Source organism: Notolabrus celidotus, chromosome 7, assembly GCF_009762535.1.
Source record: "Notolabrus celidotus isolate fNotCel1 chromosome 7, fNotCel1.pri, whole genome shotgun sequence".
NCBI lineage: Eukaryota > Metazoa > Chordata > Actinopteri > Labriformes > Labridae > Notolabrus > Notolabrus celidotus.
In genome coordinates this window covers 18,541,436-18,563,986 of record NC_048278.1, presented here as the reverse complement: position 1 = coordinate 18,563,986, position 22,551 = coordinate 18,541,436, and the positions used below count along the sequence as shown (strand labels likewise).

At 38.0% G+C, this 22,551-nt stretch overlaps 3 protein-coding genes across 11 annotated transcripts in view; 1 reads left to right on the top strand and 2 right to left on the bottom strand.

The window, feature by feature from the left end:
* The first annotated feature begins 257 nt into the window (after positions 1-257).
* Positions 258-10,401, top strand: emp1 (epithelial membrane protein 1). Of its 6 annotated transcripts, XM_034688632.1 has the most exons (7): positions 258-381; positions 1,852-1,920; positions 2,174-2,239; positions 6,350-6,440; positions 6,880-6,979; positions 7,222-7,362; positions 9,038-10,401. In XM_034688632.1, the coding sequence occupies exons 4-7, from the start codon at positions 6,366-6,368 to the stop codon at positions 9,196-9,198; spliced, it is 477 nt and encodes a 158-aa protein (XP_034544523.1). In that variant the 5' UTR covers positions 258-381; positions 1,852-1,920; positions 2,174-2,239; positions 6,350-6,365; the 3' UTR covers positions 9,199-10,401. The 6 variants fall into 6 exon arrangements, with proteins under 6 accessions (XP_034544523.1, XP_034544521.1, XP_034544520.1 ...); XM_034688630.1 differs by lacking the exon at positions 1,852-1,920; XM_034688629.1 differs by lacking the exons at positions 258-381; positions 1,852-1,920; positions 2,174-2,239 and adding an exon at positions 5,398-5,523.
* zgc:101679 (uncharacterized protein LOC450058 homolog) lies at positions 10,061-15,866 on the bottom strand. 2 transcript variants are annotated; one of them, XM_034688627.1, is made up of 12 exons: positions 15,750-15,866; positions 15,314-15,360; positions 15,103-15,175; positions 13,835-13,994; positions 13,549-13,617; positions 13,308-13,428; positions 13,131-13,223; positions 12,386-12,450; positions 11,532-11,613; positions 11,349-11,395; positions 10,938-10,993; positions 10,061-10,820 (listed from the first exon to the last, which is right to left on the bottom strand). In XM_034688627.1, exons 1-12 carry the CDS (start codon positions 15,806-15,808, stop codon positions 10,739-10,741), a joined length of 954 nt encoding a protein of 317 aa, XP_034544518.1. In that variant the 5' UTR covers positions 15,809-15,866; the 3' UTR covers positions 10,061-10,738. The 2 variants fall into 2 exon arrangements, with proteins under 2 accessions (XP_034544518.1, XP_034544519.1); XM_034688628.1 differs by having other exon boundaries at positions 10,063-10,820; positions 13,131-13,199.
* A 1,633-nt stretch (positions 15,867-17,499) lies between these two features.
* si:ch211-243a20.4 overlaps positions 17,500-22,551 on the bottom strand; it is a 7,548-nt gene continuing 2,496 nt past the window's right edge. The window contains exons 1-6 of one of the 3 annotated variants that reach the window (XM_034686893.1): positions 21,001-21,107; positions 20,053-20,319; positions 18,844-18,962; positions 17,930-18,046; positions 17,681-17,791; positions 17,500-17,592 (exon numbers count right to left, since the gene is read on the bottom strand). In XM_034686893.1, coding sequence (XP_034542784.1) covers positions 17,530-17,592; positions 17,681-17,791; positions 17,930-18,046; positions 18,844-18,962; positions 20,053-20,311 — 669 coding nt within the window. In that variant the 5' untranslated portion in view covers positions 20,312-20,319; positions 21,001-21,107 and the 3' untranslated portion in view covers positions 17,500-17,529. Of the gene's footprint in view, positions 17,593-17,680; positions 17,792-17,929; positions 18,047-18,843; positions 18,963-20,052; positions 20,320-20,599; positions 20,772-21,000; positions 21,108-22,551 lie in introns of those variants that run through there. The other 2 variants (XM_034686892.1, XM_034686894.1) reach the window with 2 other exon arrangements.

Sequence of the window (22,551 nt, the reverse complement as noted above, 5' to 3'; positions counted from 1 at the left end):
TGTATTGTACCACTGATCATGAAGATTGTCTTATATTTTTTCCCTTTTTAAATGTAATGATTACATGTAATTTGACTACTCTTTGGAAAGTACTCTAATAACATGTAATCTGATGACTTTAGGAACAGTAACAGGATGGTATTCTTTCTGATTAGTTCGGGGAAATAACTCTAATCAGTACAGGCATGTCAATTGTGTAGTGGTTAGCACAGACAATCTTCACAAAAAAATAATTCTTGGTTCACATTCTGGACTCAGGCTTTCCTTGTGAGGAGGTACAGTACTGCAAAGTTGCCCTGTGGTGCGCTGGACAGGGCTGCTGCCTCTTAATCCAAGGGTCTTGGGTTTTAATCCTGGAGCGGAGACTGGCCATGGGAGATGGTAATGAAACACTTTATTCACACTTACAGCCAAAACTATGCTTTTAAAGTACAATATCCAAATTGTGAAATGAAAGACCTAAAGAGGCAAGCACTACAAAGTTGCCCTGTGGTGTGCTGGGCAGGGCTGCTGCCTTTCAATCCAATGGTCTTGGGTTTGAATACTGATGCCGACTATCCATGGGAGAGGGAATTGAAACACTTTCCTCACACTGGAGTTTGAACTGTGCTTTTGAAGTACAAGATCAAAATTGTGGAAGGAAAAGACCTTCTACAAGGGCTCTTCCAAGCAGTCCTGTGGTGTTGAGAATAGGCCAGCTATCATTTAATCTGATGGTTGTCCAATTAATTTTGGACATTTGAAGAGGCAGATTTTTTTTGTAGCAAGATGTATTCTTATTTATTGTTGGAAACAAATTTCATGGTAATAGTTTCAGAAATTATTTACTTGAACGCAGTTAATGATAACCTCATGCTTGTGTTATTTGAAAAAACAGGGTATCACTGGTCGACATTACTTATCAAGTTTTGCATGGTTGAAAGATGAACATGTTTTATAGACATGTTTGCAGCTAAAACTGATCCGCCAAGATTACAGGTAGGATCATTTTTAGTTTTTTTTCTGAAAAGATTGACTCTTAAAAATATTTTTTTAACAGCAGCACTGTATTCATACAGTGTCCGGGAAGGACACCCCCTGCTGTTAAGTTGAACTTTCTGCAGAGGCCCACATGTTGTGATAAGAATAGAAAACTCCAGCGACTCAGAAGTGACGTAGAAGGAGAACCAGCACTGCTAAGCAAACACCCACTCTCTGTTAACTACAAGGATATGACAAACCAACAAGGGTCAGATGGTTTCAGTCCTAACTTCTATTCACACTCACTGCCAGAGCGAGTACCTCCTTCAATGTGTTCCTACACTTTCTGACTAAAACACAGCTCTCCAATGAGTTTCATCTCAGCTGCACCATAATAAAAACAGAGACGGTCTCTATTGGCTCTATCAGCACCATCATCAGTTAACATTGCAAAAAGCTGCGTGACACAGAAGTTGTGAGAAATCAGTTCTCTCTAAAACTGATATTTCAGCATGTTGAGTCCACAGACACAGCACACCAACAAATTGCCAGTGTGGCCCTTAATTATCCCATTCAAGTCACAAAACAAAGCATCATTTGTAATCTTTGAAACAACATATACTGCTGTTTCAAAGGTATTCCCTGAACACTCAAAAACTTGCTGTTGCAATGGAGAAATGTTTATTAATTTAAGTTGTGTACCAATATGAATTTTTTGTACTTTTCCTTATATCCTATTAACATGTAATGCGTCTTAGGGCTTCAACTACATTACATAGATTCATTACATTACGGCCACTTAAAAGCATGTTCAATACTGCTGTAATGTGCCTATCACCACACATCTGTGCTGTTGTTAGGGTTCCTTGTTGATGTTTATTTACTTTCCAGTATATTATGATGGCCCCATGAATGACCAGCTTGCTGTAATGAGTCAGTGCCAACCACTGCAATAACATGGTGAGCGTCCACGTCACTTGTTAGGGTTTATTATGCATCAGTACATGACGGGAATCAAAATGCATGGTCCTCTCTCCCCTTTGATTTTCAAAACGTATGTGTCTCCTGCAAATAAAGATTAGTTGATTGACAGAAAATTATTGACTATTGTGATATCATTAAGCAGTGTGTTGTAGAGTCATTGACCTTTGTTATTTTTATTGCATGTGGATAATGTGATAAACAGTCCTCACACTATTACTCTGATCTACAGGTGCTGCCACACCAAGAAAAGCAGCACTGGACCAACAAAGGCAGAGAAGAACAGAAATACAAGCCTGTGAGTATGCATTCAAACTTTGTTGAGCTCAAACTACTTTGAAAGTTTGCTTTGTAAATGTTTTATGAGAAAGCAAAAAAAGCTTTCTTCTGCCTTGAGTATCATAAAAATCCAAACAAAGATGGTAGCTGGAATTACCTCCAAATCTTAAAACAGATTAACATAGTCCATGAGGATTCTGGAAATACATTCAGTGCTGCATCAAGTGTTATTTTAGGACATTCTGGGTTTTCAATGGTTGCCTTGAGTCTGTCAATAGTATCACGTCCTAAGATTGTTTCATCCATTGATGATACTACATAAACAACTGTATGAGAGCGTAGCCCTCAGTGTTGTTCCAAGCCAAACCACTGAAGAAATACATCTGACTTCCTGTTTAACTTAAATCACAGTAGCTGTACATACTGTACCTTCCCTGCTCTCTGCAGTTAGCTATGTGAACTGGGTTTTTGACTCTTGTCTTATGTTATTGTACTGGCCACAGATGACCTGAGTGGGGAAATGTTAGTGTAATTCCTTATTCTGATGTGTTTCCACGTTGCAGTGAGTGAATCTGTTCTGTCAACAAATAAGGGAGTGGTTGGCAAAAAAAGCAAAAGAGGCAATTATGGTATCTCTCCTCATCTCACCACCAGGAGGATAAAGCAACCATTGTAGTGTTGAGACTTCCCTGGTGTTTGTGGTCTTCAGTGATAGACCAAAGCCTGAGGGGGAGATAAGACAGAGGAGAGGATTATCTCAGGCCTGTTAGACGAAAGAGAAGAACATCTTTCACTGTTTGTATTTCCTGCTAGTCTTGACGGAAACATTCAGACCCATTATTAAGTAAAAGTACTCATACCACACTGTGAGAACACGCTGTCAAAATCAAAGTCCTGCATTGGAAATTTGCTTGATTTAACAGTATAACTGATTTATAAGTGAGTTCAGAGATTATTATATGAGATTGAGATTATTATAACTCATGACCTAAAGGAAAATTCAGATTTGACTGTAGTAGTTGACTAATGTGGAGCTGATTTTGAATGATTCGGTCACTAATGATAAAAATCATGAAGGATTAATCTCTTGATTATTTCCATCAAGCAGTTTTTATTTTGCTGAAAAACTTGAATTTGGATTAAGTGTTGTCATAATGATGCAGAGCCAAAAGTGACATCTTTAAAATGATTCAACCAATGGTCAAATCAAACTCCTTGAAAACAGAGTTATATCACTTCAAGGAAATAGATGCCAATTCTTACACATGTGAAGCTGAAACGCTGCATGGCAAAACTGGAACCTTACCAAATAAAGGTTCCGGTTTCTCTCTTTCAATTAAATTTTTACCCCTTCTTTATGTTACTTAAGTGTAATTCAATAAATTGCAAACAACAGGTTTTATAAGCTGGTAGATATTGTGTGTCATGAAGTAAAGTAACTAAATCAGTCAGAAAAATGTCAGGAGGTAACAAAACGTACTTTCCATCTGAAATGTAATGAAGAAATAGCAGCAAGTGGTGTGAGAAGAAAATACCAAATTAAGGTTAAACTACCTCTAATTTTGAGCTTAAGTACAGTAATTGAGTTTGTATACTTGGTTACATTCCACTTCTGTACGCTGCAGCTTTGTAATAATAAGGAGGCATATAAACTGCTTCATCTGAGACAGGTGATAAAAGGCTTGACTGGATAAGCACCGTCTGCCAAGATATCCGCTAATAACATGGTGTCATACGACTCAGGCTGGAAATAATACCTGTCTGACAGTATCTATTTCAAATATTTAAGTTTGTGTGCATTTGAAGGACCAATATGTGAATGCAGTCCTCCCAGCTTTTGGGACCAGTCGTTACGATACATGAGTGAGTTTTTCAGTTGAGTTCTACCCTTTTTGTTCCTATTTAACCAAGGCCAGAGAGCCAAAGTGAAAACTGAATGTCCTCCTTCTCGGTAATGAGTTTAAATGGCAGAAAAAAGGTCCTCGCACAGATTATATATATGGCATTTACAGTGGAAGCTCATGCTGCATGTGTTATTAAACTCTCTGGAAATACTAAAGATTTTAATATCAAATAGAGCTCATGTAAAGGTACATGGACATGATAAAAACAGCATATGTGGAGAGTTAACAGGATAGAGAGAGAGACAGGTTTCAACATTTTAACATCAAGGAAAAACTGCTCCTCAAAATCTTTACTTTCCAATTTTTATGATGCAACTTCCTTGGCTTAAAGTCTTTGTTATCTGTTGATTTTTTACCACTTCAGTGTCCTTATTGCACTTCCGTGTGTCAGTATATTGTATGTTTTGTAACTCCTATGAACCCTGGGGGAGTATTTGCTCCATCTGCAAAGATATTTTTTACAAATACAAAACATAGAATGGATCTGATTGTGTGTGAGGTTTAAAACATGCTAGAAAACCAAGTGCAGTGAGAGCAGTCTGGAGTGGGGAGATGACCTTTTGGTACTCTGAATAATCTAATGAAGGCTTTCTTGTGATTAACATGAGTTTAATGTCTCTCTTCAACAAATCAAAGCTGCATTGGCACAAGGCTTTATTTTCATTTCCCTCTTTACATGTTTGAAAATGTTTTTCCATCAGAGTGTAACCGCTTTTTGAAAGATGGAGATGCTTAGTGTCACTGCACTGCTGTTTGTGTTGCTTCTTAATGTCCTATCTTTGCTGAAGTCGTTATCCGTGCATAATGAACCAGCAAATGTGTCTGAATGCAGAAGAAAATGACACATTAGCATTGCTCTGCAAGACGTTTCCTGTCCACACATAATTTCATATATTAATCGGAAAACACACACACACACACACACACACACACACACACACACACACACACACACACACACACACACACACACACACACAACTGTAGCTGTTCTGTCCAGTTTGTTACAAGGATGGGACTCAGAGGTGACAAACTGAATTAAAGAAATCATTCTTGTGAAAGATTTAAGGAATAAACAGAGCTGTTACATTACTTCATTTGCGCAGTATGGTTAGTTTTAAAAACATTGCCTGGTACATTTATTTTGAAGTTTTGACTCCCATTTACGCACCGTTTGGAGTTTAAGGATGCAACCTGAAACCCTTTGGTTAGTCTGGACGTTTCATTGAGGGGGAAAAAGTTAACTTTCTGGGTGGGGCTTGGTGAGAGGAAAGAGAGGGAATAGAGAGAGAGAGAGGGAAAACAGAGTGATGTGTGTGCTGTGAATTCAAAGCTGGGTGGGTCTACCGTGTTGCACATTCCCAAATAATTCTCGGGCCGTGCGTCAAAGCGCTTTCAGGTAACGTTTATCCAAACTGGTACATTGATCCTGAGTCGTAATGTTTGACTGCGAAACTCTCAGCCATAAATGTTGTGTTTTCGGTTGTGTGTAATTCAGAAAAAGTTAAGTGTTGAGTTTTTTTTCCTGAAGTGTACCGATGTGAACGCAAGCGCAAAAGGTGAAAAAGATTTTTTTAAAAGCACGAGTCTGTTAGAATAAAATAGAGAGTTGAGATGTCGGTAGTGTTCATATGGTGGTTATAGTTTTAAGATTCAAGAGGTGTGTGTAGTCTTCGTCTGTGCAGCGGTATTCTCGCGCTCTTTTCAAAGTTGTTGACTACAGGGCCTGTGTGTAACGGAGCGGCACCCATTAGGGAATGCCCTAACACCAACTAAACAAATGCGCCTTTCTTGTCGACGGAAACAGTTGAAGGCCATTGAAGTTTTGTCATAAAGCAAGCGGATACTTGTTTCTGGTCGCTACAAATGATTGGTAATATAGTTGAGCTCTCAAATGACAGATGGTCGCTTTTTTTCTCTAACGTGAAGTTTTTAGACGGGTTTTTAAACCATGTGAAAACTGAGAAAAGGTGTGAATGTATTTGATAACATGTGTTTTACAAAACTGTGTCCGTCTGCAGGACTTGTTGGACAGGTTTAGACTTGTATGTAACAGCTAACCCCTCAGTCTGAGTATCTTTTTTTTTTTTTTTCAGTTTTAAAAAATATTCATTGGGACAACTCTGCTTGTGTGAAGCTTCCTCATGCACATGCGTGTGATAAAATGCATCTGTTCCAGGAAAATAAATAATGATGTGCATCCTTCCTCTCTCCCCTGTTATCAGTGTTCAGAAGGCCACAATGTTGGTCCTGGGTGGAATCGTTGTTCTGCACATTACCACCATCATCCTGCTGCTGGTGGCTACCATAGATAATGTGAGTTGATCTTCTTCTGCTTTGTTCCTCACCTAACACACATATGTGCTAAGAGGAAGTACATTATAGTTTTACAAGGGGCTCCAATACGTTTTATTTTGAAAAAAAAAATATATAAATAGAATACAAGCTTTATTTTAAAAAATACACCTCAATCAGTGTGTATTTCTGAGTCCAGCACATGTGTAATTAAATCACTTGAAGTCACACCTCCTCAAAGTGTGTCATGTGTTCAGCCACTAAAAGAGTTGTATATCTTCTTGTAAAATAGACTTTCACCACATAATACATTTTTGAACTTTCCCTGACACCCTCTGTCTTCAAGTTGAAACATTGCTGATGCCTTAAATAAAGAAGCTCCTACTTACATATCCTTTGACATGTGATGTAACCACTTGATGTTCTTGTTTGAGTGTTTTCTCTTCTTGTGTGTCTTCAGGCTTGGTGGATCACTGACACAGTGTCCACTGACCTGTGGGGCAGGTGGGACCTGGCAGGCTCAGACTGGCATTACACCAATCTGAAAAACTACCCAGAGGGTAAACACTAGATATTTTAATTAATGGGATTGATGTCACAGGAAAGTTTCATTGTAGACTTGATCTGCCTAGAAATGAAAACAGAGCAACAGCTACAATGATGATCAGAACTGGTTATTGAAGTCCTGAAATAGGAAAAATACAGTCACAATTCCACTATATATGCACAAAAGTTATTTAAGTCAAGCTATTTGTTGTACCTGTGTCACTGAGGCTGTGTGTCTGTCGTCCTGCTGCTGCAGAATTTCTACAGGCTGTTCAGGCCACATCGGTGCTGGCCTGTGTTTTTGCCATCCTGGCCTTGTTTGTGTTTGTGGCCCAGCTGTTCACCCTACCCAAAGGCCAGAGGTTCACCTTCACCGGAGTTTTACAGCTAATCGCCTGTAAGTAACCTGCAGTTAAGCATCCTGACCTGCAGCTGCAAGAAATATTGATTTATGCGCTTTCTACTAACAGCTGACATTTCTACCCTGCATGAGACCTCAGGGTTTAAGCCTTGTGTTTCCTCATAACTGAATTATTCTTCTGGAAAGGACTGAGCATAATATATCTAACTTTCAACAGTTTCTGTGTTCAGTTGTGTTATTCTCACACGTCAGTTTCAGTGTTTAGAGCATGACTGACCTCTGATTATGTGACTTACATGATGTTTAACACTACATCTTTGGAAGCAGCATGCACAGTGTATGCACGCTAGTGTTAAAACAAACATTGGAGGTCAGTGATTTTCTCTCTTGTGCCATCCATGTTCAAGTTCAGTTTAGTTTCAGTTTAACCAAACACTAAATCAGCTGGTTTGACCTGTTGAGCTGAAGAATCTCAGGCCTTAGTGACACATGACTGATAATCAATGGAAGTTGCAATGAAGTGTCACTGTTCGTTTCTATCATGTTCTGAAAACTTTGCCTCTGTCTTCAATGTCAACCATGGAAATGTAATGACTCTGTTTGGTTGTATTTGTTGGTCATAGAGGTGGGTTGTTGTCCACAAATCCATTTATTTGAGTGTGAGGGGCAGCTTGTAGTTGTATGACAGGGGAAAGAAATGTTTCAGTAAGGGCTGTGACTAACAAATTATCTTCTGATTAATCTGCTTTTTAAATTTTTTATTAACTTCAAGTTTTTTTTTCTTCCAAAATTGTATTAATTTCAACCACGCCACTTGTTTCTTAGAGCCTGATGGTATTTTTTTCAGTCAAAAATGCAAATGAACTAATTTCATTATGCTATAAAGTTAAGGTAAGCAGTAAGCCTGCAACTAGTACTTTACATTTAAGTTGTGTCTTTACTTGTCATGATAGTAAGCTGAATTTTCAGACATATCAGGACGTCATATTAAGCCTTTTAAAACTCCTTTTTCTGATATTTTTTAGGCCAAATATCTCATCTACCCAGAAAAAAACCTACAGATTGATCCACTATAAAAAATAATTGTTACACACACGAACAGTGCATAGTAATCTTTCAGAGGATGGGTTGATGACAATTTCAGTATTTTTGGTAAAAGTGACTTAAACCATCAATCAATTGAATCTCTTTTTTTGTTGTTCAACTAGTCCACAAGTTGATTATTGACCGGCATTCATGATATTGAGATAATAAGCCTGTCAAAGTATTAAAATATGAAGGGTTGAGTCACTTTCTACCCCACAAACATCTGTTTTATTAATTAATAAGCTTTCATAAACAAGAAAAATACTTTCAACTCTCTCAAGCAATATTATGCAGAGGGGGGGAAATTTGGATTATCTCTAGCACTGCTGCTGCCTGTAAAGGATTATAGAGAGTGTAAGGAACAGGATTTTGACACGAATTGTTGTGATTCTTCGATATAAATAATTTATCACATGAAGGATGAAACTGATGGTGTCATTCCATTGTTAATTGTAGTAAGACTACCGTCGTACACGTTTTTAACTGCCTTATCCAGATGAACATCACTGGGTAAGGCAGATAAGGCATTGCAGCACTGATGTCAAATACAAATTCCCCTACGGGGACAATAAAGTACATCGTATCATATCGTAACATGAAAACTTTATCTCCCTCTGCCCTGCAGGCCTGTGTATAATGATAGCAGCATCAATCTACACGGCTGAGCTTCACGCCAACGACACAGTGGGAGGGTACGGACACTCCTACGTACTGGCCTGGATCTCTTTTGTCCTCACCTTTGTTCTTGCGATCACCTACCTCGTCCTGCGGAAGAAGAGCGAGTGAGAGGGGAGGAGGAATGAGGGCAGGGCTGGGATCTTATTCCCTCTTTGTATTGTGGGGAAGTTAAACGTTTGGATTTTTAGTTCAAATTTGGTTGACAGAAGCTTGTTGATCTACATTTGCAGCTAGGAAAGTGTGTTGGGGGATGCTTGATTGCTAACGGGAGCCTTTTTTTGAATACCAAATGTTGAAATGGAACCTTGAATTACTTTCCATGACTGGTTTGATAGTTTTACTCCTCAGATTACTTTTTCATTAAGAAGTGGGCATTGTGCCTCCTCTAAAAGCATTTTAACCATAAAAATGAATGATCAATTTCCCTTGTTTTACACAGTACTGTAAGGGAAATTACTAAAGACAGGATACAGGGTGACACCTAGCTAGTCCAAACATAACAAAAACTACTAATCACCATCTCTGAACCTCAGTTTTTTTACATTTTATACATTTCAAATTGAGGACTCTGTATTTCTTTGCAAATTGCTTATGTGGTTTGTGCTGTGTGGTGAATTTTGTTACATTTGGATATAGCCAGCCTACCCGTGTCCTGTCTCTCTTTATGTTGAGGTTTGGTAAGCCAACCTGCTGTTGAAGGTGCTACATGCCTACAATAGAAAAACTTAATTGCTTTAAATATTTGTATCAAAATCCCAAGAAGAAAAAGGAAATTTTTCAAAAATGTCAAATTTTCCTTTAAGAATCTGAACAAAGCTGACAGTGCAGAGGGAGAAGGTTTTGACAAGTTTCTTTTGTTCTTTTCACTTAATGTTAAATAATTAGGATTCTGTTTCATTACTATTTCAGCTGACAGTTACTACTGTAGGTTTCCGTAGTTGAGGATTGAGAATCAGAAACAATCAGAAAAGACAAGCCTTTATTTTCAGTACAAGTAGTTTTAATCATGTATCATTATTTTACAACTGAAGTCTAGTGTATCCTTTGTTATTCAATGTAAATTGTAACCATTATATTTTTGTAACATTTTGTACTGAGTGTTTTTTTAAACTATATTTGATTTTGTGTCTGTAGTTGGCTGCTATCATAAGAAAAGTACATGCTGTTCAAGTGAGCCTAAAGTGAACAAGGAATAGGGACCATGGTGTTTCATATCACCATATTTCACAACTATGCAATAGAAAGTTTTGTTTGTAATTACATTGGAATTTAAGCCATATAATTAATTAATAAAACAAATTATATCACAAAGCCTGTGTCTAAACTGTAGCAACTATATCCACAACAGTCACTGTAAGGTAATAAATAGGTTTGAGTTGGTAAAGTTCTTTCATCTTCACTCATATAGAAGCACAACAAAAGCTAAATGAAAACAGTATTTCAATTTCTACAGATCGATTTCTCTATTTGCACATCTTTGCCTTACAAAAGCAAAGTTTGCTGTTATGTGTGATTCTGAGTGCAAGCTACAACACAGGTTTTTGAAAACAACACTTCTTCAGGCCTTACAACAGACCCAGTCAGAAACAAGAATGTTCTGTTATATAAAGCATCTGTCCCAGAGGAAGTCAGTAAAAACTGGACTGTACTAGATGCCTTGTCCAGACGGTGTGATGCGCTCCTGAACCACCAGGTGGAGAAGATGATTCTGCTCTGCAGTCAGCAACGGCCTGAGGGGGAAGAAAAACAAAACACACAATCAACATTGAAAGTCAGGATTAAGGAAGCAATGAAAAAGCTGCCCGATCTCAAACACATGATGGAAATTCACATATTTGAATGCTCACCATAGCTCAGTCTGGAGAGACTTGAGGGACTCTGTATCTTTCTCCTGACACGCCATCTGCAAAACAGATTTGCTGTTAAAAAGTGAACACATATAAAACCATAATGGAGGATTCAGATGACCTCAACGTTTTTAGAGCTTTGTAAATGTTTATTTTCTCTTATAACTTGAGCCTTATCATCCCAAACAAGCTGCATTACACATTTTTTTTATTACTATGAATATTTAAAGTCATAAATATTAACAATCACTAAAGACAGGTATAAGTGAACTACTTCAAATTGACAAAAACAATTCCATTGACAAAGAGAGAGGTACCCCGACACTTTTATCATCATTATGTGAAAGCTGTGAGGCAGGAAGGATCAGGAAATCCTGTGAGCTGTGCAAGTATCTGGCTGATGAGACTCACCACCACTGACTGCAGGAGCAGGAAAACATTCTCAGGCAGGAAGGTCACTGAAGGAGAGGACGAGAGCCAAGTTAAAACCACTTCAAATAAACAGCACTCGAAGGATTCATCTGCATTACCAGAGAAAAGATATGATTCATACAAGTTTTACTTATGTAAAAGCTTCACACTAAGACACTTTACCTTGGCTGTGAGGGTCAAAGGACTCCCATGCGTATCTCTCCAGGGTCTGGGCATGTTCAGGTAACAACTTCTGAGGCGGAGGCTGTGCAGGAAATCAGTGAGAATAGACCATTAAAGTGAGGCTACATCAGTAAGTCACGGGAAATATCAATACTCCTTGCAACAGGAGCGCAATATTTTCTGCTGCACTGCTGGTGTGGAGGTGTTTCCTTCTTTCAATGCAACCGCTGTGCTTTGTGGCATGTTGATCTTTGGCCAGTTGTTGGCTGTTCTGCACTGGAAAATTGGAAGGTGTTCATGTTGCTAAGCATCAGTGGTAAAAAAAAATACTTTGCACAGGAAACACTGTTTCATCACTAATATCAATAAAATGTTGCTAAACTTCCAGTTCTAAAACAATTTTGGGAGAAAAGAAACAATGTATTTGTTTCAACAAACTAAAATGTTTTTTTAGGGTCTATTTGACCTTTATACTAGATTTTGTGTCAATTTCAGTAACTTCCATGTAAAATGTATGTTTTTATCTCTTTGCTGATCTTGTCCTGTACATGCATTATGTTTTATAACAGAATAAATCTTCTTACTGTCGTTGAACTGTCAAACATTTCACTAACTGTGTATTATTTCTGAGAAAAAAGCCGTTTGTGGTGTGCTGTTAATTACCTTGTCTGACAAAAAGCGACTGTCAAACCAACATCATGATTTTATTTCACAAATGTGTCTCTCAAGGGGCTTTAAGTCATTCTTTGTTGGTCTTTCATTTGGATAAGGAGAAACTTTCCCCAGAAAAATGATAAGATTTAGACGGTTTTCTTTTCATAATTTGTCTCTGGATTAAAATCAAATGGGCTTACCTCAAGCAACATCAGCAGTAGAACCCTGGAGATCTCACATTTTGCGACAATATCCAGAAATGCACCTTTTGCAGAAAATTACAATATAGTGGAGAAAGAAGAAAGTAAAATATTTCAGTTTTATAGTCAGCATAACCCATAGACTATAAATAATGGACGTAGTATCCATGACGTCACCCATCTGTTTCTGAAGTGCTGTTATTAAGCCAATCGTCAGCGGCAGCCATATTGGAAATGTTAAACTCAACATAACTGCTGTCGAGCGAGTGTGACATAAAGAGGTGGACTTTGAGCCTCCTAGTAAACAGCTCCAGTGTTTCCGCCTGTCAATCAAGTCAGCTGTGACTCTCATAATGGAAAACTTGGGATCTAAATATCTTCAAAATTGCAGCGTTAGAAAAAAAATCACACCCCATACAGTGTGTGCAGATAGAGAAAGACTACACTTGTTTTTTGTACCAGGCTGTAAATATGTTTACTCCCGGAGCCAGCCTCAAGCGAATCCTTGATGAACTGCAGTTTTTAGCACTTCTGCATTGGCCTCATATTTTTAGACCAGAGGTTGCTGCTTGGTATAACGGAATAAAAATGCTGGAGAAGAAAGGAGACACTGATTGGTGTTTCTCCGGTTTGTGAGAACATCCACCTTTTCTCAATATTACAACATTTTGGCGGTCTATCTTCGGGTTCATTCATGCACCAGATTCTAAAAGCAAATAGAGCCTGTGAGTGAACAGAGCCTCACCAACAGGTGTGCTGGTGCCTGGTAGCTGCAGTCCTCTCTCCTGACACATCAGCTGCATCTCTGTGAACACTGACAAAGCACCGTCATAGTCACCTGGGAAAAACAAATAAGAAGATCATCTGAGATAGAAGATCATGCTAGAAGAAATAGAAGCTTCTGTGAATAGATGGGACTCACGGGTGAGAATTTTACACGTGGCCATTTCTCCCATTGACAGCAGAGCTTCTATTGGAGTCTGTGTCTGTAATTCTGCAGCCCGCTGATAATGAACAATAGCCTCTCCTGGTCTGTTCATCTCCTATTGATACCACAGAAGGAGTTCAGATTAACATGTTAAGTAATTTCAAGTAAGTCAAAATAAATAACAAACATCAAGAAAACAATATGCTTTAGTACAGGTTGAAACTCTGAACTTTACCTTGAGCGCATTGCCAAGTTCTAGACATAAGCTGGCTGCCATCACAGGCTGGTTCATCTCAATGTACACCTGTAAGCCACATCAATATTTCCTTATTTTCTATTTAGTACAGTGTAAACAAAACAGCTTTATAATATATTCAGCAAAGACTTAAAGTATTTATTCCACAAGACAACAAAACACAAAACATCCACAAACTACTTCAGCTTTCATTTTCCAGATATTGTCAGAGCACATCTGTTGCTTTGAGCACTTATACTGTCACTAACTAAGATTCACAGTTTACCTTGATAGCGAAGCTGTAGCAGTTTAATGCAGCCTGAAGGTGCTCATCAAATCCAGGAGCCTGCAGCGCCCTGTTCTCCTTCTCAGAGGAGAGAAAGAGGCGGGCAGCATCGGTTAATGCCAGCGCCTCTCCAGGGGCGTTAAAAAGGGTCTGCTCACACCTGCAGTCAAGATATGCAGGATGTGTAACAACAGGTGTACCACCAACAGTAAACATGTCATCATTACCATCACTGATACTGACTCCCTCTGGGGTAATTACCAACACCACCAACACTCTGTGTTGGTTTATTTATAATGAAGAAAGAACATATTTTACTCACTGGCCTGGTGACTAAATCTCTAAAGTGTAAAACTGTTTAATGCAATCTGTGTTGAGTGAGTTCGGAAAAAAAAAGCAGCAAGAATTTGAAACCTTCCTAACAAACTGTCCTGTTCTGTCCTCTGGACTCCATAGAGGAGGTGGGTGAGAGGAGGATGTTAGCTAAGCTGACATCCATCATGGACAATCCCTCTCACGCCCTGCATGAGACTGTGGGGTCCCTGAGCAGCTCCTTCAGCAGCAGACTGAGACTCCCACCCTGCAGGACGGCGCGCTACCGCAGGTTCTTCATTCCATCTGCAATCAGACTGTTTAACACCAGCACTGCTGTGTCCCGTTAATCAACTGTTGTCATCTTTCATTCCACTACATGGAAGTTACTATGTGACTTGGCACATTCACAATTAACTACTGTGTCCATCTGAATCGCACTGTTCTTCATACTGTGTATGTTTGTTTTTAAATAACCTGGTGCAATTTTTATCGTGCAATAACTTACCTATCTATTTATCAGATAGAAGTGTACATAGTGTGTATATATCTGTAATAGTGGCCATATTTTATTTTATTTTTTACTTCATTTAATTTAATTTAATTATATTTTACCCTTGTCATTGCTATTATTATATTTTTAACTATGTTAGTACATTGTTGTATTCCCCTGTCCCGTGTTGTAAGCTGCTGTAACAAAAGAATTTCCCCCGACGGGGGACAAATAAAGGATATCTTATCTTATCTTAAACAAGTTATCAAGTGTCTGACGCAGGTAGAGGAGTGATAAATAATACCTTCACACATAAAAGAGAATCACTTATAAAAGATTTCAAGTGTCATTACTTAATATATTCTGAACACAGGGAAATACATTACGGTTTTAACATAGATCAAAGTAATTCTGACAAAGAAGGCCACAGAGCATCTCTTGTGTATGTTACACGTCAACTCACCGAGCCATGGCGAGGTTACAGAAGGCAGCATACTGAAGGCAGTCCTGCTGCTTTAGCTCCTTGGCTAGCTGACCTGAAACATTGGTGAAAAAACCGACTGTGAGAAAAGCAGTATATTATTACGTGATTTCATGTATTGACCACGACAAGAGAAATGAGTGTTTGTGTCGCGTCCTGCGCAAGGACAGTAAGTAATAAGGTTATCACTTACCAAACTGCTCACTCGCCTCCGCTACATTTGGCTTTCGGAGAAAACGTCTGCAGCAAGAATAAAATGTTTTATGTGATCAAACATTTTACACAGAGTCCAAACACTTGAATTAAACGTCAAGGTGCTTCGCTAGTTTTAGTCAGTGTGGCTCTGTCCTTTAGCGTTAGCTGTCAAAAAGCACAACACAAACGTTACTTGCTTTTATAATAAAGAACTAAATCCCCACCTTCATACGAACCATTAAAGTCTAATTAACAGGCAGTCAAAGGATTATTAAAATATTAATGTGTCACCTGCAAGCTAACAGTTAGCTTAACCTAGCTTCTCACCGATGGCTGGCAATAAACCATCTGTAGTATTGTTTCCTAGTAACTCACGCTTATTCTGAATACTGATCACCTTTCTATTTAAACCAACATATCTTAATGTGCCTTACTTTTTCAGTTTATTTGACACTGTACGGTATCTCGCCAGAAAATCGCCTTCTGCAGCCATGATCAACGTAGAAACACAACAAACCAACCCGGAAGTGTGATTGAAAGGAGCTGGAAATCTCGAGCCTTCATTGGTTAACGCATGCAGAGTGGGTGGGGTTTATATCAAAAGCGTCATCCGCGTCACGGAAGTCATATTTGGGATAGAAATAATTTCGCTTTATTTCATTCATTTATCTATGTTTAAAACTAGAGGTTATCTTTAAGTGCTGAACTTAAGTGAAAAGCTGATTTTATTTACTTTTATTTCATACTTGCATAAAATACATTTAACAGAAAAATGTTAATTTAATTTCTATTGTGCAATCTACCCAACCGAAATATTTTGCAATTCACTTTGCAGATTCACATTTCAGGAACATACAAACAAACATTTATGCATTCTTTGCTTTAGAGTTAAGTAAACTATCCAACAGTAAATGAACTATTTAGAACAGGGGTGTCCAAAGTACGGCCCGGGGGCCAATCGCGGCCCAAGGTCCATTTATTTATGGCCCAAAGCTTCCATCTTAAAAGGTGTTATTTATAGCACAGAAATTAATCACATTCTGATTTATCTGTACATTTGCAGTTTATTTCAAGTGCACAAACAAAACTAAAGTCAATCCAGAAACGTCTCAAAATGCTTCATATGGACTACCTGTGTTAAGCCAAAGCTCTGTGAATTCTGCTAGACGGCATTAAAGAAGAAACACAAGAACTCTTAAAGTTGACAGGTTTTCAAATTAATGTTTTTATCATGATGTGAAAATGTTCTTGATGAACACTAAAAGTTAAAAAGACACAACAGAGGACACAAGACAAGATCCAAATTATGAAATTGTGCAGAAAAGGCAACATTTGGTGCATAAAAAATGTTCAAATTCAGGAAAATAATTGTTTAATTCTTAAAATGTTGTCTGCTGATCAGAAAAGTCTTAAAAACAACACGAAAAAGAAGTGTGATGAAATCCAGATCGTGATCCTGCCATAGAAAAATAATGACACAATATTTTTCCCACATTGCCCGACCCTACTGAAAAACATTTTCCTCCTGAAGAAGATAAAGTTTTCTAATGTTTACGTGGCTTGTGGAGAACTGAGGACTACCTAGGTACTGATTTATTGAGAAAAAAGATTTCATATATAACTTTTATGATTACTAAGTCTCAGTAGGAGCCACTGGCCCTGAGGTATTCTGACAACATCAAATGTGGTCCTCTTTGAAAAAAGTTTGGACACCACTGATTTAGAAGTAGCTTCAGTTACAATACAAAAGTTCTAGTCACATTTTGATCCATGTCAAAGAAGAATTGAAGAGTCCATTTGCAAAAACAGATAACTCTGTTTTTATAAATTCTCAAAAAACATTTTTCTTTTTAATATACATATTTAATAAAGTTACATTTGTAAGATACCTCTTATTAGTAATCTCATTTTGACTTAGTCAAAGCCACCCAACTTCGGTTGATTAATTATACCTAAAGCTAGTAATATAAAAAAATGTTTTTTGAAACAATTTGAATTTTCACTTTTTAAAGTGAGTTATCTGTTTTTGCAAATGAGCTCTTATTACACATTTAATCCACTACAATGTAATATAACACTAAGGTCATTTTGACCACATATTACCATTAAAATACTTTAAAAAGTTACAAGTGACAATAAAATAGCAAAGCAAAATGTCAAATCCCTGCTTCTGAAATAAATATCTTAATCTGTTGAAACAAGTTTATTCATGATTTAAAAATTCTCATAGACACACTCAAATACACCCTCAGGCTGGTTTTCTTCAGTATGCTTCTTCTGCAAGGGAAGTAGAGGACAGGTCAATACTGCATCTTTTCCTACACATAACAGAAAGTGTTACGCAGCACCTAAAGTTTAGACTGACCATTTCTTTGAGTTCCTTTTTCTTGATTTTAGCTTTACTTTGGTCTGGCTCTCCTTTAACAGCTGAATGGTCCAGCACATCATATATAGACCTTGGTCGATGCTCTAGACTCTGAAAGAATGTTGTGTTAGTTTCCAAGAAATACTTGAATAATCAACTGCAAGAGGGATGGCGATTATTCATGATAGCAAACACTTGATTCAAGTGAAATATGTATGTCTATACACTGATGAGTAAAACAGAGCTTACAGCATAGACAGAAGCAGATGGAGCTCTGACATCTTCCACGTTGTCTTCCTGCATCTCCTTCGCCTCCCTTTCTTCTTCATTCTGTTTATGTTTTCTGCAGTCAGCGATGTGCTCTTTCTAAAATTGAGACATAATACATGAAAGAACAAAAACCTTTCCAATAACTGGACTAGTGTGATATGGCACTACCTGAAAACAAAAAATTTGCTTTAGGAAATGGGGCTGGATATTACCTTTAGACTTAAAATTTGAAAATGAACACGTTCATCTTTTAACCATATGCTATTTTTCTATAAGCCACTGTTGTGACTTCCTGCTGCTTCCTACTATATTCCATGATGGAATATAACAACACTGGTGCGCTTTTGAATGACGCTTTAATTTTAAAAACTCCCAATTGATAGGTCAAAAGTAATATGCACTTTGTGCTAAAAGGAATGAAAATATCACAAAGTACTTCACGTTTAAGCTACCATCTACAAGCTAAGCACACAGGTGCAGCTAATGCAACTGGCAGAGCACTATTTTGGAGTGTGAGAATTACCATAAACCTGTGAATGAAACACTCTGAAGAGACCTACCTCTAAGTCATGGTACAGACAACACTAGAATTATCAAAAAACTTTTTTTAGCCTTAGGGTGTCATCTAAAAGTCATTGGAATTTGGGAGCTGAAACTAGTCAAGTATAGTCTGGCACTTGAAAAATAATTTTAACTTGAGCAACGAGTTTTGTGTCCATTTATTTGTCTGTTGGTAAGCTAAATTTGGTATAAACATTAAAAAGGTGCTGCATTTAGAGCTTCACAAAGTGACCTACAACACTGTCATTTCAGTACGTAAGTTAAATATTTCTCTCACACTTGGACATGCAATTTCTTCACTCTTGCTACGTTGTGAGCAGGGCACATCTTACCCAATTTCCTCTGAAGACATACACAGAGCTGATTGCACTGAAAACCAGCAGCACACCAGTGAAGACAGCCCCTATGAGTTCTGTATGATTCCAGGTTAGGAGTTCAACGTAGCCTTCATCTGGAAAACACATATTCAGTTCAGTGTCAGTCTGTGCAGGAATGCATCAGATCTCGATGGCCAGTTGAATTCTTCATCTCTCAAACAAGAATTCTTTTGGCTAAAAAAAATACTTTGGATCATATTTCAACAGTGGACTTTTAAGGGTGGAAGTGAGCACTCTATTGACATCACTCCATTTTGGAGTTGAGATCCTCTTTTGGTTCTGGCGTGATTCATCTGAAGGGTCCTCAGATTATCATAGGGATTAGAATGAAAGAAATATATATTTCTGATGACTGATAAGTTAGATCACCTTGAACTGCTTCCGACTAAATGGAATAGACCTAAGATAGTAAGATGTTGCACAGTGTTGTGTCTTTTGGTCACCAACATACTATACCTTGAAATAAAATATTAATGTTGTTTATGTTATATCAAATTACATAATAACTAATATTCAACACAACACAAGCAAAATGGCTGCAAAACTACCAACACTAGCTACATTAACTTTATTATTACAGAATCTTTTTTTCATCTTCTACTATTTCTGTCAAGTCAGTCACAAGACAACCACACCTTTCAACATATACCCTGTTGTACTAACTTGTTTTTTCCTTTTTAACTAGCTGTTTTGATCTTTTGTTCTCACAAAATCCCTGCTAGGGATGAGTGGGGAAAATTAGCATCTGCTATAAAGACTATGATGATACACTATAGACAGCGATTATGATACTTAAAACAAGTTACTGAGACCAGAAACTTGTCAGGAAAATGTTAAAGAAGTTGTAAATGAATAAAAAAAAGTGCATGGATAGCATTGGCTTTATTTTCTTAGAGGCTATATCCGCTTATTGAAACAGCTTACTAAATGTGAATCAGCAAGTCTTTACTGAGAAGTTGCAAAGAAGGCTGGAATCATTGCCATATGACATGAGGTCACTTCTCTCTAAGTTTTCTGAGATCAGCATGCAGTGTCAAAGTAGTTTGCATAAAAGGAGAGATGAAGCATTTAGCAGAGAAAATATAACTTGTTAACACCTCGAAAAACCTGGTAACGACTTAAAAAATCCTTTCCCCTACCCTCTTTGATTTATTTGATACCAACCTCGTAGTTGAAGGAACCAGTAGACCTTGGCTGTGTAATACTGGCACCAGTATTCTCCAGAGCTGGTCAGGTTTTTAAGCTCCAGATTCAGGTCATGGTTAGCCGGCTGGTTTTCTGTGGCATCGATGTTACAGCTGTAAATCTGTCTGTTTGAAGGATCAGAGCACGTCAACGTGCCTTGACTCCAGTTTGCTGGAATCTGCAAGCCAGCTTTAATGCTGACATTTTCACCCCTGAAAGCCACTAGGACCCTCTCCATGTGTATTTCTGTGAGTGGAAAAATTATAGTTAGCATTAGAGATGAAAGGTATCACTGATACAACACTAAAATAAAGTTGAATAATACAAATAAAAACAAACAATCATCTGTCAGTTCGGTGGTCAGAGAAATGAAAAATCGGAACACTTTACGATCAACTAATGTAAAAAAAAAAACTGCAGTAGTGTGATCATTAGTTCATTGGAAGCTACAGAAAGACATATCTGAACATACTGGATCTAAGCTGTCATCAGCACACATTTAAAATGTTCACTTAAGTAAGCTTACTTGGTGCGTCCAGTCCGGAGCATACAGAAGGAAAGTACATGTAAAATATAAAGGTCAAGTTTACAAAAATATGCCAAAACCTTTGGGGTCCCATGTTGTAAATTTTAGTTTTTTTAGGGAGCTGTGTGTCGTCTCTTATGTGGAGGTTGATCTACTCTGTTTTTTCTCAGTTTTCTTGCTACATAAACTGCACAGTTGGGTTTCCTGTTTCTTATGAAGCCACTTCCTCAAAATGTTTCTTTTTTTGGGAAACTGACGCACTATAGAAATTCAAAAGTCAGGAGCACTAATGATAAGAGTATTCAGAGCTCTATTTGCTACATGTAACATTAACATAAGGAAAGGTTTGCTCACTAAGAGGGTAAATCCAAGAGTAGGAAAAAATTAAACAAATTCAGCACCTGATTAGCTTTGAGTTGTGTAAGGAGGGAAGATTTCTGGTTGCAATATTTTCCTTATGTCAGCCTGTAGAGGTGAAGTAGTGCAATGTTGGCTTTCCTCCACGGTGAGACAGTGTTGGAGAAATGAAAGTGTGAGCCACGAGTGCACACTTTGTCATGTGGTTTTTAGAGAAAGGGAAGACTTACTTAGGGAGGGAGAGAGTTCAGCTTGTGTGTGTGTGTGTGTGGTGTGTGTGTGTGTGTGTGTGTGTGTGTGTGTGTGTGCGCGCGTGTGTGCGTGCGTGCGTGCGTGCATGCGTGCGTGCGTAGTTGGAATCCAGCTGAAGGTGACAAATTGCCTGTTGTTAATGTGAACCAGCTGTGGATGGTATACAGTGACTTCTTCACAGCAGTAACTCTCTGTTGAATCACTCTCTGAGGCTGCCAGGAGAGACGTGCAGATGCTGAAGTGCTGCGGTTCTTATCATTTAACCCCATTTGTCTGTCTGTTTTTCCTCTTTCCTATCAAACATCCTTCCTCCTTTCTGCTCATACACTTCACTTTTTCACCATTTTCTCTCTGGCAGTACTGGTGGCCAACTCTGACCTCATATCAGCCACGGTATGAAAACAGACTGAACGAGTTAGCTGGAATAACATCTGGATGCCATTCAATAAAGAATAATTCATTCCATTTCATATCCCAGCTGCTAGCTCCCTATCCCCCTTTTACTCTCCAAAACATCTACATACAAGCAAATGAAGTCATCAAAATCCATCTCCAGCGGGGGGAAACAACCTCACTAAAATACTGTGATGCAACATTGAGAGACTTCAGAATACTCACTTATATTTTATTCTTTTTATTGATTTAAAAAAAAATTCAGTCAAGCAAACACAAATTGATAAATAAATGAAGCCACCTCAAATATATATTGTAATTTAACATAGCATCAACTTTACCATAACGTCCCATTTTCAGTTCTTTTAAATTTGCTACTTTTCCTTAAATATTAACTTAATATTAATAGTTGAGATGTTTTGTGTGACCAAGTAGACCCAAATACAGAATGCAGATGTGGAACAAAAGGAAAAGTTAAAGAACTTTTATTTACAGAAGAGAGGCTGGAGTGGAGGAAGGGTGGTGAAAAGCAAGTACAAAGGGTTGGCTGAATTGGTTGAATTATGCTAAAAAAAAAAAACACAGACAGAAAGGGGGACAAAAAAAGACCTGGACATGAAGAGAAAACCTACATGTACAATGCAGGAAAAGCAACTTAAATAACTAAAATAAACTGAACTTAAAAAGCTTGGAGCATGTAGCTACTGTTGGGTTTTAAGGGGAGATAAAAAAAAAGAAGAGCATGTTTGACACATTAGCTTGATTAAGAGGGATTAAGAGTTAGGAAATTTGGCCTTGGAGCTGATGAATGAAAGGGGTAGCTTGCAGGGACTTTTGCTAGAACTCAGCACTAACAGGGATCACTTATGTTGCAGCCAAATAATGGTATGGTAGCCTGCTACAGTCAAACTGAAAAGGGGACTTTTGCCTTTTTTGAAGAGAAGGGCTAT

Bases quoted from the DNA above. Each gene is read 5' to 3' on its own strand.
- zgc:101679 (XM_034688627.1), bottom strand. From the start codon at position 15,808: ATGGCTGCAGAAGGCGATTTTCTGGCGAGATACCGTACAGTGTCAAAT. The intron at 13,995-15,102 runs GTGAGTTGACGT...TCTTGACTGCAG, and splicing joins TGTAACCTCGCCATGGCTCG to GTGTGAGCAGACCCTTTTTA. The intron at 13,429-13,548 runs GTAAAGTTCAGA...TGGTATCAATAG, and splicing joins AACTTGGCAATGCGCTCAAG to GAGATGAACAGACCAGGAGA.
- emp1 (XM_034688630.1), top strand. From the start codon at position 6,366: ATGTTGGTCCTGGGTGGAATCGTTGTTCTGCACATTACCACCATCATC. The intron at 6,980-7,221 runs GTAAACACTAGA...CTGCTGCTGCAG, and splicing joins TCTGAAAAACTACCCAGAGG to AATTTCTACAGGCTGTTCAG. The intron at 7,363-9,037 runs GTAAGTAACCTG...TCTGCCCTGCAG, and splicing joins AGTTTTACAGCTAATCGCCT to GCCTGTGTATAATGATAGCA.